The sequence below is a fragment of the Nerophis lumbriciformis genome, linkage group LG37, assembly GCF_033978685.3.
Source record: "Nerophis lumbriciformis linkage group LG37, RoL_Nlum_v2.1, whole genome shotgun sequence".
NCBI classification, from domain to species: Eukaryota; Metazoa; Chordata; class Actinopteri; order Syngnathiformes; family Syngnathidae; genus Nerophis; species Nerophis lumbriciformis.
Window position 1 is genome coordinate 2,067,174 of NC_084584.2, and position 13,683 is coordinate 2,080,856.

At 49.8% G+C, this 13,683-nt stretch overlaps 1 protein-coding gene across 1 annotated transcript in view; it reads left to right on the forward strand.

The window, feature by feature from the left end:
• Positions 1-12,992, forward strand: part of LOC133577598 (semaphorin-6D-like) — a 28,713-nt gene extending 15,721 nt beyond the window's left edge. Inside the window, exons 6-22 of the mRNA XM_061931598.2 lie at positions 1,163-1,219; positions 1,285-1,386; positions 1,452-1,542; positions 1,625-1,747; positions 1,824-1,912; positions 1,983-2,072; positions 2,199-2,326; positions 2,426-2,557; positions 2,642-2,797; positions 3,141-3,314; positions 3,385-3,525; positions 4,307-4,384; positions 4,603-4,658; positions 4,729-4,782; positions 8,763-9,013; positions 9,089-9,223; positions 11,871-12,992. Of these exons, the coding sequence (XP_061787582.2) occupies positions 1,163-1,219; positions 1,285-1,386; positions 1,452-1,542; positions 1,625-1,747; positions 1,824-1,912; positions 1,983-2,072; positions 2,199-2,326; positions 2,426-2,557; positions 2,642-2,797; positions 3,141-3,314; positions 3,385-3,525; positions 4,307-4,384; positions 4,603-4,658; positions 4,729-4,782; positions 8,763-9,013; positions 9,089-9,223; positions 11,871-12,707 (2,694 nt within the window). The 3' untranslated portion in view covers positions 12,708-12,992. The remainder of the gene's footprint in view (positions 1-1,162; positions 1,220-1,284; positions 1,387-1,451; positions 1,543-1,624; positions 1,748-1,823; positions 1,913-1,982; positions 2,073-2,198; positions 2,327-2,425; positions 2,558-2,641; positions 2,798-3,140; positions 3,315-3,384; positions 3,526-4,306; positions 4,385-4,602; positions 4,659-4,728; positions 4,783-8,762; positions 9,014-9,088; positions 9,224-11,870) is intronic.
• Positions 12,993-13,683: the final 691 nt, after the last annotated feature.

Below are 13,683 nucleotides of genomic sequence, written 5' to 3' on the forward strand. Positions count from 1 at the left end.
AGTGGTAGTAGAAGTTTGGTAGTAGTAGCAGTAGTAGTAGTAGTAGTATTGGTAGTAGTGATAGTAGAAGTAGTTGCAGTCTGGTAATAGTAGTAGTAGTAGTAGTAGTAGTAGTAGCAGTCTGGTAATAATAGTAGTAGTAGTAGTAGTAGCAGCAGCAGTCTGGTAGTAGTAGTAGCAGTCTGGTAATAGTAGTAGTAGCAGTCTGGTAATAGTAGTAGTAGTAGTAGTAATATCAGTCTGGTAATAGTAGTAGTAGCAGTCTGGTAATAGTAGTAGTAGTATCAGTCTGGTAATAGTAGTAGTAGCAGTCTGGTAATAGTAGTAGGAGTCTGGTAATAGTAGTAGCAGTCTGGTAATAGTAGTAGTAATAGTAGTAGTAGCAGTCTGGTAGTAGTAGTAGTATCAGTCTGGTAATAGTAGTAGTAGCAGTCTGGTAATAGTAGTAGGAGTCTGGTAATAGTAGTAGCAGTCTGGTAATAGTAGTAGTAGTAGTAGGAGTCTGGTAATAGTAGTAGCAGTCTGGTAATAGTAGTAGTAGTAGTATCAGTCTGGTAATAGGAGTAGTAGCAGTCTGGTAATAGTAGTAGTAGTAGCAGTCTGGTAATAGTAGTAGTAGTAGTAGTAGTAGTAGTAGTAGTAGTAGTAGCAGTCTGGTAATAGTAATAGTAGTAGTAGTAGTAGTAGTAGTAGTAGGAGTCTGGTAATAGTAGTAGCAGTCTGGTAATAGTAGTAGTAGTAGTATCAGTCTGGTAATAGGAGTAGTAGCAGTCTGGTAATAGTAGTAGTAGTAGCAGTCTGGTAATAGTAGTAGTAGTAGCAGTCTGGTAACAGTAGTAGTAGTAGTAGCAGTCTGGTAATAGTAATAGTAGTAGTAGTAGTAGTAGTAGTAGTAGGAGTCTGGTAATAGTAGTAGCAGTCTGGTAATAGTAGTAGTAGTAGTAGTAGTAGTGGTAGTGTAGCTTTGTTCCCTGCGTCGACGCAGACAACATGACCAGAAAACTGTGGACTACTTCCTTCTAAGAGCGTGTTGAGAAAGTACTTCCTGTTCTATGACTACATCATGACTATTTGTTTCAGACGCTGACGTGGCGTTCAGGTTCCTATGACGTTCCTATGACGTATGATGTTCCTATGACTACATCATGACTATTTGTTTCAGACGCTGACGTGGCGTTCCAAAGATGTCAGCAAGTGTGCGGTCCGAGGAAAGAACAGCGTGAGTTAGCAGACGTCTTCCTGCCATGAGTGGTTGTCATGCTGAACGTGACTCCGTCGGTTTAGGACGAATGTTTCAACTACGTCAAAGTTCTGGTGGCACGAGACGACGAGACCCTGTTTGCCTGCGGGACCAACGCCTTCAACCCCACCTGTCGGAACTACAAGGTGAACAAAACCTCTGACCTTCTTCATGTGACCGGACGGACACTTCACTCCTTTTTTGGTGACAGATGACCACGCTGGAGCAGGTGGGGCCGGACCTGGCGGGCCAGGCTCGTTGTCCTTTCGAGTCGGGTCAGTCCATCGCGGGACTGTTTGCTGGTGAAGTCGCTCGCAGTAGAAGATTCTTTTATCACTGCCGCCCTTTTGTCGTGCCAAACTGATCATGTGACCTTTGCAATAGGCGGAGACTTCTACTCGGCCACCATGACCGACTTCCTTGCCAGTGACGCCGTGATCTACCGGAGCCTCGGAGACGGGCGGCCCGTCTTGAGGACGGTCAAGTACGACTCCAAGTGGCTCCGAGGTGGGTCACGTGACACGGGGATTGGTTTTGAAGATGCCGCCCACTTAAAAATACCAACCTTGATGGGTTCCCACAGAGCCGCACTTTCTGCACGCCATTGACTACGGAAGCTACGTTTACTTCTTCCTGCGTGAGATAGCAGTGGAGTACACCGCCTTGGGGAAGGTACGCGGGCGCTATCATTAGTATGCAAAGATGGCAATCCAATTGGGACCGGACACTTGTCTGTCGGCAGGTTGTGTTTTCTCGGGTGGCGCGAGTGTGTAAGAATGATAATGGCGGCTCCCCAAGAGTTCTGGACAAGTACTGGACCTCCTTTCTGAAGGTGACCCCTACATCTCTTACTCTCAGTCTGTTTATACAAAGGGAAGTGAGGCAGGACACATGACCGTAGTCACTTGAAATAAATAAAAAGACCTGTTGTTCCACCCACCTTTTGGTCTTGGCGCAGGCCCGTCTGAACTGTTCGGTTCCGGGAGATTCTTTCTTCTATTTTGACGTGCTGCAGTCATTCACCAATGTGCTGCAGATCAACGGCAGGCCCGCCGTGGTCGGTGTCTTCACCACGCAGGCCAACAGGTTAGTGACAAAGAGAACTGGCAGTTTGATGTTGATGCTCGCCTGCTAATATTTGGTGCTAGCAAGGTGTCGAAAACGTTGTCGCTTGCGTGTCGGCAGCATCCCCGGCTCTGCAGTTTGTGCGTTCTACATGGATGACATTGAGAAGGTGTTCAACGGAAGGTTCAAAGAGCAGCGGAACAGCGACTCATCGTGGACTCCAGTACCCGATGAGCAGGTTCCCAAACCCAGGTGAGAGCTTACAGAGTCAACTCTTCCCCACTGCTGGAGGTAACGGTATCGCTTAACGCTGCACATTCTCTAAACGTGTTGCAGACCCGGGTCGTGTGCTGGCGACGGCCCGGCCGCCAACTTTAAGTCTTCCGTTCAGTTCCCGGACGAGACGCTGATGTTTATCAAGTCGTACCCTCTGATGGACGAAGCTGTTCCCTCCGTCAACCACCGGCCTTTTTTCACCAGGACGTCCGACAGGTAGTCGAGGTCTTCTAGTCTACGACCTCCGTTGTCTACTTGCATCGTAAACAAAATGGCAGATGCATTACTGCGTACTAAAATGATGAAGTGGACTGTTCAGTAATACCTAATAGCATTCTGGAGTTGGAAGGAGGCTTGGCTCCCAAATCTTGCACCTTGTTGTCCTATCTCATCCTCATTCCTCAGTGATGGTTTATTCATGCCTTTTAATTTGAAATCCTTCACCTTCCCCCGCACCGGCCATCGGTAGGCTCAGACAAAGGAAGAAGAGGCATTAGATTGTTTGCCGTTAGTAGACTCTAAACAGGACAAACTGGACATCGTGTTGTCTTCCTCACAGGTTCAAGCTGACCCAGATTGTGGTGGACGTGGCAGCCGGCCCCAACAAGGATTGGACCGTCATGTTCCTAGGCTCGGACGAGGGGAGAGTCCTGAAGGTTTTGACCGGCATGCTTCCCAATGACACTATTGGATCCAAACTTCTGGAGGACATAGACGCCTATGATCCGTCTAGGTAAAAGGCTTCTTCTGTCCCGAAGGTATCCCATTGTAGTATTTGTTTTACACCTGTCGCCTACCTGCAGGTGTGATATTCAGGACCAACAAGACAGGAAGGTTCTGGGCCTGGAGCTGGACAAGGACCATCACGCCTTGTTTGTGGCCTTCAGCAGCTGTGTCATCCGAGTGCCGCTTAGCCGCTGCAGCAGACATGGTGCCTGCAAAAAGTACGAATCAAACACATAAGGCCACAGTCCCTATCCTGCCTGAGTTCAGTCCGTACCCAGTCCGCATCAAGTGCGTATACCGCCTGCGTTCAGTCCGTATCCAATCTGCATCCAGTTTGTATCCAGTCGGCTTTTAGTCCTTGTGCTGTCCGTGTTCGGTTCATATCGAGTCCGCGTTCAGTCTGTATCCTGGCCATGTTCCGTCCATATCCTGTCTGCATACAGTCCATATCCGGTCTACGATCAGTTGATATCTAGTCCGCGTTCAGCCTACGTGGAAGCTGAGAATCAATCAAGGGGCGGCATGGCGTAGTGGGTAGAGCAACCGTTCCAGAAACCTGAGGGTTGCAGGTTCGCTCCCCGCCTCTTACCATCCAAAAATCGCTGCCGTTGTGTCCTTGGGCGGGACACTTCACCCTTTGCCCCCGGTGCCACTCACACCGGTGAATTGAATGATGAATGATAGGTGGTGGTCGGAGGGGCCGTTGGCGCAAATTGCAGCCACGCTTCCGTCAGTCTACCCCAGGGCAGCTGTGGCTATGAAAGTAGCTTACCACCACCAGGTGTAAATGATTGATGGGTTCTACATGTAAAGCGACTTTGGGTACTTAGAAAAGCGCTATATAAATCCCAGTTATTATTATTATTATTATTAATGAAAAACTCTTCTCTCAGCTCAGTCATTTCAAATTAAAAGCCTTTCTATAGGTTTCTATAGCTACTAGTCGTCATGTAAACAGCGCATGGGGATTTTCACAATAACGTGTCTTCTTTCTTGCAGGGCATGTTTGACCTCTCATGACCCGTACTGCATCTGGCTGCGCACAGGGAGCTGCACTAACATGGCGCCAGGTTTCAAGTACGGGTCACTTCCTGTCTCTTTCCTAGAAATGTATCAACCTTCTTGGTTTGTTGGAGTTGACGTTCAGAACTTCATGGTTTGCCGTCCATTTAGACTTAGAGCTTCTTTTACTTTTCAATTTTGGGTGTGATGGTAATCTGAGGTCTCATCATCCGTGTGGGCGTTAAACTCTGAAATATACTTCTGCTGACACGTCACCTCCCCCCTCACTGCAGGGCGGGGTTCGAACAAGACATCGGGGGCGACCACTCAACTGCTGCTGGCTGTAACGGTGAGACGCGCCATGGCTATTGCCATGACGACGAGTGCACAACTTCAAAGTCTCCTTTGTGGTTTTGCAGCTGACATCTTGGAGAACTCGCGTGACCAGGAGTCACCCGCTGACTCTGCATACGGTGAGGCCTGCCACCGGTTGATGCCACCAGCGCCACTGCATGCACACTAGAGATGCGCGGATAGGCAATTATTTAATCCGCAACCGCATCAGAAAGTCGTCAACCATCCGCCATCCACCCGATGTAACATTTGATCAGACCTGCACCCGCCCGCCATCCGCCCGCACCCGCCCGTTGTTATATATCTAATATAGACGATGCAAGGCATTAGTGAGGCATACCTGCCAACTACTCCGGTTTTCCCGTAATTCGTACGGTTTTCATCAACCTATTCCGGGTTACGGTTGCAGTGATAAAAAATACGGTTTTTCATTCATTAAAAAAAAAAAGGGTGAAAACTACGCGAATTGCACCTTGTGCAGACAAGATTTTTCGATTAGCGATATAAAAGACGCTCCCTGTATGATCAGTGTCAGAGCTTGGTTCGCATTGCCGGCAGTAAGTCGGACACGTTTCCGGTGAGGGTTGGACTCCGCCAAGGCTGCCCTTTGTCACCGATTCTGTTCATAACCTTTATGGACAGAATTTCTAGGCGCAGTCAAGGCGTTGAGGGGATCCGGTTTGGTGGCTGCAGGATTAGGTCTCTGCTTTTTGCAGATGATTTGGTCCTGATGGCTTCATCTGGCCAGGATCTTCAGCTCTCACTGGATCGGTTCGCAGCTGAGTGTGAAGCGACTGGGATGAGAATCAGCACCTCCAAGTCCGAGTCCATGGTTCTCGCCCGGAAAAGGGTGGAGTGCCATCTCCGGGTTGGGGAGGAGATCTTGCCCCAAGTGGAGGAGTTCAAGTACCTCGGAGTCTTGTTCACGAGTGAGGGAAGAGTGGATCGTGAGATCGACAGGCGGATCGGTGCGGCGTCTTCAGTAATGCGGACGCTGTATCGATCCGTTGTGGTGAAGAAGGAGCTGAGCCGGAAGGCAAAGCTCTCAATTTACCGGTCGATCTACGTTCCCATCCTCACCTATGGTCAAGAGCTTTGGGTTATGACCGAAAGGACAAGATCACGGGTACAAGCGGCCGAAATGAGTTTCCTCCGCCGGGTGGCGGGGCTCTCCCTTAGAGATAGGGTGAGAAGCTCTGTCATCCGGGAGGAGCTCAAAGTAAAGCCGCTGCTCCTCCACATCGAGAGGAGCCAGATGAGGTGGTTCGGGCATCTGGTCAGGATGCCACCCGAGCGCCTCCCTAAGGAGGTGTTTAGGGCATGTCCGACCGGTAGGAGGCCACGAGGAAGACCCAGGACACGTTGGGAAGACTATGTCTCCCGGCTGGCCTGGGAACGCCTCGGGATCCCCCGGGAGGAGCTGGACGAAGTGGCTGGGGAGAGGGAAGTCTGGGCTTCCCTGCTTAGGCTGCTGCCCCCGCGACCCGACCTCGGATAAGCGGAAGAAGATGGATGGATGGATGGATGGATATAAAAGACCACGTTGGGACAAAAAAACACAAGTGTAATGCCGTTGCTAGCGATACAAGTGGAAAACTTTCAAGGTTTTCCGTCGCCCAAACAGATTCTTTGGATGTGATAAATGCCGAAGTTTTATTTACGGAGGCAATAATTGAGCATGGACTTCCAATCACACTGGCATGATCACATGGGACAGTTAAATGTTTGTAATGCAACCTTTAAAAATCATTACGCGGTGATCGCGGTCCCAAAAATAAACTTTTCTTGCATGATAATGTCCAGAAAAACTCGCTTTATATTACTATAGAGTCCTTTTAACGAATGAGTTTGATGGTTTATCACAAACCTTAAATGAAAGAAGTCCTTTGTTCTCCTGCACCATGCATGCGCTTTGGCCTTGCTTCGTGTTTGGTGCGCAATCCTGTCGGCTGTGTTTCACAGCACGTCTTTGACAACTTGAAGTGGCATAAAACATTTAAAACAAAGGGGTTATAGGAACAATCACTTTCAGTGTTTTATGCCACTTCAAGTTGTCAAAGACGGTATGCTGGTGCCCGACTGCCACAAGTGGAACAAACATTTGAAACAAAGGGGTTATAGGAACAATCACTTTCAGTGTTTTATGCCACTTCAAGTAAACTTATCATAAAGTTACCATATCATTTTTGCAGTATGATCAATCTGATAGAATACATTTGGATTTTAGCCACAAAAAGGTAATGACACCAATGTTATCTATTGGAATTGTTTAGTACTGTTATACTGTTAAAAGTGTTTATACTATTTATGCTTTCAAGTCCAAGTTGAAGAAATCTTGTTAAATGTTGACAGCATAACTACCAAAATACAGAAGTATGTCCTTAATATTTTTGCAGTGCTATTTCTGTTGAAAAGTTCAAATGATTACATTAGAGATGTGATGTGCCACTTTTCAAGTGTCTGATGGCTTCAATTCATTTTCATTCATTTTTCATATTTTGAATTCTTTTGAAAGGCTTACAAAAAAACTACATTTGAATTGTAATTCCATGCTATTGACAGGACTATTAATTGTAATGAAGTTAGCTTACCATGTTTACAGTATGATAATTGTGATAGAAATGTGAATTTTAGGCACAGAATATTTTTTACAATTGAACAAGGCAGTAGATTATACAAGCTTGGACAGAAAGTTAATAATGACACCAATTTTTTTTTTAATGGAATTGTTTAGTACTGTTTTACCATTTGTTTACTGTAAAAAGTGTTTATACTTTCAATGAACAAATTGAAGTCTTGTGAAAGGTTGACAGGATAACTGGCATTAACTGTCAAAATAATTTCAAACTATTGAAGTTAGCTTACAGAATAAACATGTCAATCAACCCATATGATTTTTGTTTTGAAAAGTCACTGTGACTGATAGAAAAGTGATGGTTTTAGCAACATTTTAACCTGTCTGAATGCTAATAATCATTTTGCGTCGGGGGGGGCGAAGCCCTGAACCCTCCACCAGGACTTTGTCCTGGACCTACCGGGGCCTGCGGCCCTTGGACCCTGGCTACTAGGTTTTTCTGATTTCAAAAGTTGGCAGGTATGGTGAGGTTATAAAGCTTTTGCCTGTTAAAGAAAGGAGACTGATCCAATGCAGTACAGACATTCGCACACCAGTGCGCAATCATATGGGAGCCGCGCTGAGCGCACCTCCAAGCGCGTCTCGCTGCCGGCGACGGCCGGGTATGGGCCCGACGCTCCAGCGCCATCCATTTTCAGGGCTAGTTGATTCGGCAGGTGGGTTGTTACACACTCCTTAGCGGGTTCCGACTTCCATGGCCACCGTCCTGCTCTCTATATCAACCAGGGTGAGCCCCACCCCTTTCGTGAGCGCACTGCGCGCAGAGTGACCCCTGTTACGCGCCCCCGGCAACAGGGGTGGCGGGCAGGTAAGCTGCGCGGGCGGAGCGCGCGGAGTGACCCCTGTTACGAGCCCCCGGCCACGGGGGGTGGCGGGCAGGTAAGCTGCTCGTGACACCGGCCGCGGCGAAGGCGGACGAGGCGGGGTGTCGGTGCGGTGGGCGCGGTGGTGACCCTGGACGTGCGTCGGGCCCTTCTCGCGGATCGCCTCAGCTACGGCTCCCGGTGGGGCCCTCTCGGGGGAAGGGGCCTCGGTCCCGGACCCCGGCGAGGCGTCCCTTCTCCGCTCCGTAAAAGTGTCCATCTCTTTTCTTTTTTCTTCTTCTGTTGTGGCATATGCTGCAGGTGCCTGCTCGTTTTTCGTATGTGGGTAACAACATTTAACTATGTATATATATTTACCAATTGGTTTAACTGCCACCCGCCTGAATCTATTTAAAATCTAATTTTTTTTTATTTCAATCGCCCGACCCGACCCGACCCGACCCGACCCGACCCGACCCGACCCGCGGATAAAATCTAATTTTTTAAAATTTCATCCGCCCGATCCGCGGACTCCGCGGTTGTGCCCGCAAACCGCGCATCTCTAATGCACACACAACCTTCAGTATCCAGGATGGAGGACTTTCTCTTGCTGTTGCAGTCGCACTTCCACACCAGCAGGCATCTTGGGTGTGTCTTGCAGGGGTCCAGCGTCTTCCTGATGTGGACCAGCAGTCAGCCGCTCACGTGCATTACACGCTGCTGCTCGCCTGCGTGCTGCTAGCCTTCTTCTTGGGCGTCATCTTGTCTGCCTTCCTGGCGTCGTGTTACTGCGACCGCAGCTCCAAGCACCGCAAGAGGAAGTTGTCTAAGGACCCTGAAGTGGCGCTGCCACCTGCCCTGTCTCTGCGCTCTCTCGCCAAGCTGAACAGCCTCCTGGATGGACAGCCCGAGGTACATGTTTCGTGGGGGGGGTGTATCAATACAGGAAGTGAGCTTTTATTTTCACAGAACGTTTGTCACCCTCAGGACGAGAAGACAGACATGTCCACCTGTCCAAAGGCGTACACCTCCTTCATCCCCGGCGCAGGCACAGAGTCGCACCTTTTCATTGCTGCGCACCACAACCTTCCTCTGGGAGAAGCTCGACTCAGCCTTTGCCAGGTACCGCCCACTACCTTGTTCGACTTTAAGTACTGGGACGCACCAACCCTAACCCTTGTGGGAACACTTTTGAGGAAGGTTCATTTCTGTTCTCCGTGCACAAAGAAAGTGAGTTTTGTGTACCGTTACACCCCTAGTGACCAGATTAGTAAAAAAAAAATTCCCTGCGCCATGACTAGGGAAGGTTGTTTGGATTGGGTCATTTTCAAGTAAACACACTTCAAACTGAGTTACTCATGTTGTCCACTGGATGGCGACTCCTTGACTCCTATGTAAAAAATAAACAAAAACCCCCAAATGGAATCGCAATGCTGGAGAGAAAAGTGGTAGTTAAGTCTTGTCTCCGACTCGTGCAGTCCTAGCACACCATGATTCCGACAGTTTCCGTTCGCGGTTCCTGAGCGACGTTACCTTATAAGGTCAAGTGGGGGCGTGACGTGAGGCGGGATTCCACCCCAAAATGCACACGTCTGAATATTTTGGTGCGGAGGCAGATTTGGGGTTCGTGGCGTCCGGACCGGGTGTGGTCTGAGGCGGGCAGTCGCTGAGGTAGCACGATGAGGAACCAGCCCCATCTAGTGGTCACTTGTTGTAGCGCAGGTGTGTGAGGACGCCGTCTTTAGGGCTCTGACTTTTGTGCCTCCGAATGTGTCGCTTGTAGTTGGAGTTGTCGCTGAAGCGCCGCCCGCAATCATCGCAGCCGTACGGTTTTTCGCCCGTGTGCACGCGCAGGTGTTTCTGGTAGCCGTCGAAGCGGGTCAGTCTCTTGCCGCAGATGCCGCACGTGTACGACTTGTCCGCTTTGTCCTTCCTGCCGTGGTCCCGCGCGGGCTTGGACCGGGGTTTCCGCCGCCCGCGTGTACCCGCACGTGCGCGGGCGGTCTGCATGGATGTCCCCGGCTGGGGGTCTGAGTCGGAGTCCTCCGCGTCGTGGCGGTCAGAGAGCGGCGACGCGCCGCAGACGTCGTCGGGCCACTCCTCTAAGTCGCCACTCAGGAACACGGCGACTTCGGGCTCGGAACCCGGAGGAGTGTCTTCCTGCTGGGGCTCCTCCTCTTTGACGGTCGGGGGGACATGGCCTTCCAGGTTCAGACCGGCCGTCCAATCATGCGGCTCGCTGGGCGCTGACAGGAAGTGACATCACAATGTGAACTTTTATTCAGCTTTTTTTGTTACTAAAAGTGTTAAAGTGCTTGCTTTTTGATATGAATGTTGCTAAATGACATATATATACCAACCCTAACCCTTGTGGGAACACTTTTGAGGAAGGTTCATTTCTGTTCTCCGTGCACAAAGAAAGTGAGTTTTGTGTACCGTTACACCCCTAGTGACCAGATTAGTAAAAAAAAAAATTCCCTGCGCCATGACTAGGGAAGGTTGTTTGGATTGGGTCATTTTCAAGTAAACACACTTCAAACTGAGTTACTCATGTTGTCCACTGGATGGCGACTCCTTGACTCCTATGTAAAAAATAAACAAAAACCCCCAAATGGAATCGCAATGCTGGAGAGAAAAGTGGTAGTTAAGTCTTGTCTCCGACTCGTGCAGTCCTAGCACACCATGATTCCGACAGTTTCCGTTCGCGGTTCCTGAGCGACGTTACCTTATAAGGTCAAGTGGGGGCGTGACGTGAGGCGGGATTCCACCCCAAAATGCACACGTCTGAATATTTTGGTGCGGAGGCAGATTTGGGGTTCGTGGCGGCCGGACCGGGTGCGGTCTGAGGCGGGCGGTCACTGAGGTAGCACGATGAGGAACCAGCCCCATCTAGTGGTCACTTGTTGTAGCGCAGGTGTGTGAGGACGCCGTCTTTAGGGGTCTGACTTTTGTGCCTCCGAATGTGTCGCTTGTAGTTGGAGTTGTCGCTGAAGCGCCGCCCGCAATCATCGCAGCCGTACGGTTTTTCGCCCGTGTGCACGCGCAGGTGTTTCTGGTAGCCGTCGAAGCGGGTCAGTCTCTTGCCGCAGATGCCGCACGTGTACGACTTGTCCGCTTTGTCCTTCCTGCCGTGGTCCCGCGCGGGCTTGGACCGGGGTTTCCGCCGCCCGCGTGTACCCGCACGTGCGCGGGCGGTCTGCATGGATGTCCCCGGCTGGGGGTCTGAGTCGGAGTCCTCCGCGTCGTGGCGGTCAGAGAGCGGCGACGCGCCGCAGACGTCGTCGGGCCACTCCTCTAAGTCGCCACTCAGGAACACGGCGACTTCGGGCTCGGAACCCGGAGGAGTGTCTTCCTGCTGGGGCATCCTCCTCTTTGACGGTCGGGGGGACATGGCCTTCCAGGTTCAGACCGGCCGTCCAATCATGCGGCTCGCTGGGCGCTGACAGGAAGTGACATCACAACGTGAACTTTTATTCAGCTTTTTTTGTTACTAAAAGTGTTAAAGTGCTTGCTTTTTGATATGAATGTTGCTAAATGACATATATATACCAACCCTAACCCTTGTGGGAACACTTTTGAGGAAGGTTCATTTCTGTTCTCCGTGCACAAAGAAAGTGAGTTTGCTGTGGAAGAACTAGACGAGGTTTGACCTCACACTTTCAGAAGAGTGCGAGGTGTTCTCCAAAGACATTTTCGCTCCCTATGACTGTCCCCATGTGTTTACCGCTCAGAACCTGAACCCAGGTCTCTAACTTGTGTTCCGTCTTAGGAGGACGGTGAGATGTCGGGTCTTCCCACGCCAGACGCCAGCCCAGAATTCCCAAAGCCGATGAGCAAGGATGGACGGCAACATCCCTATGAGAAGGCTACGGACGCCATCGAGGCGGTTTCGGGGAAGTCTCAACCCACCTTCCCCCTCTCCAGGCGCCATGGCAACAGCCGTAGCGAGGACCGCAAGGTTTGGCGCGATGAGCGTGCCACAGGAGACTTTCATCACTGCCACAAGTCCTGCACTCCGGCACCGGTCGACGTGTCGGCGCTGGACGAACTGCTCAAGCACATCCAAGAGGTCAGCGCCTCAGGAAGTGGAGGCATCAAAGTCTTGACGTCCGCGTCCTCTTCCTCAGCAGAGCATCATCATCGCCAAGGCAACCAGCACCACGACAGCGGCCAACATCACCCTAAGACGGAACCAACTTCATACCCCGGCGCCCCCACGCTACTCTGGGAAAGCCTCGGCAAAAGGCCGGACATGCCCAGTCCAAACTCCGCCAAGGCTGTGGCGGGGATTCCGTCCTCGCCCGCACACTTGCAGCGGCATGCCCTCATCAAGATGGGCAGCGGCCTACCGCGTCACCACAGCTTCAACCAGCGTGCGGCGCCACCCTTCCTGGCCAGGATGAACACCAACAGCAGCAGCAACGGGCCGCCTGCCGCCAGCGCCTGTCTGACGCGGCAACACAGCTACAGCGAAGGACCGCATGCCCGACGAGCGGCCATTGTGCGGCGGACGGTGTCTCTGAAACCCAAAGTCCCACCCAAACCCTTGTTCCTTCCCAACGTGGCCACGTCCGCGCTCTATGAGGCGCCAAAGGACCACTACTGAGGCGGAGCTCAAGAAGAAGAAAAGAGAGCGTCTTCTTTGGGCATCATTCTGATCGGGACGCCGACAACGGTAGCATTGAGAGACAGCCCCTCCCACTTTGCATCACATGACCCTCTGGCTGAGGTACCCCCTCACCAGAACCTTTTGTACCATATTGGTATGTGTCACCCGACTAAGGGGGCGGGGCTTCTTGCAAGAGCAATAACACATGCTGACAGACGAGGTTAGCATGTGGCTAGGAACTTTCCCACTTTTGGATCTGGATTTTAAATAAAAGTTTTCAAACAAAAAAAAAAGGCAGTTTTTATTGAGGCCTTTTAACTGAAATCCTGAACAGGAAAATGAACGACTTCAGAGTCCTTTTCAGGTTTGTACCACAACTCTGCTAACAGAAAGTGAAAGTATTTTTTTTGTTTGCGCTCATTCAAGGGTCAAGGGCTTCAGGGGCCATTTTGAACTTTTTATTTTTAAGAATCATAAATGTTGGGATTATTGGGATACATTTTATTTTGGGCTATTCAAAACAACAACAAAGTACATGGATCACAGCACGGTGTCACAAAATGACAAACAAAACTTTTTTTTCTTATTTACTCTATTTTCCAAACTATAGAGCACACCAGTATAATGCCGTATATATATATATATATATATATATATATATATATATATATATATATATATATACACATATACACACATAATGAGTTATTTACATAGAAAGATTTTGTACATACTATGGCTGGATGGATGTTTCCAAACAGGGCAGTAAAACAGAATGATCAAACAAAACTGAAGTCAACTATAGAGTGTTTTGCATATTTTCCCATCATGCCTTGCAATGGATTTAAATGGGTGTAATTTTAAGGTTTTATGCTGATTTTTTTCTAATCCACAAAGTTCAGTGGGCAGGTTGTGTTATGTGTGACCAGATTAGTAGATTTTTTCCCCCCCCTGCGCCATGACTAGGGAAGGT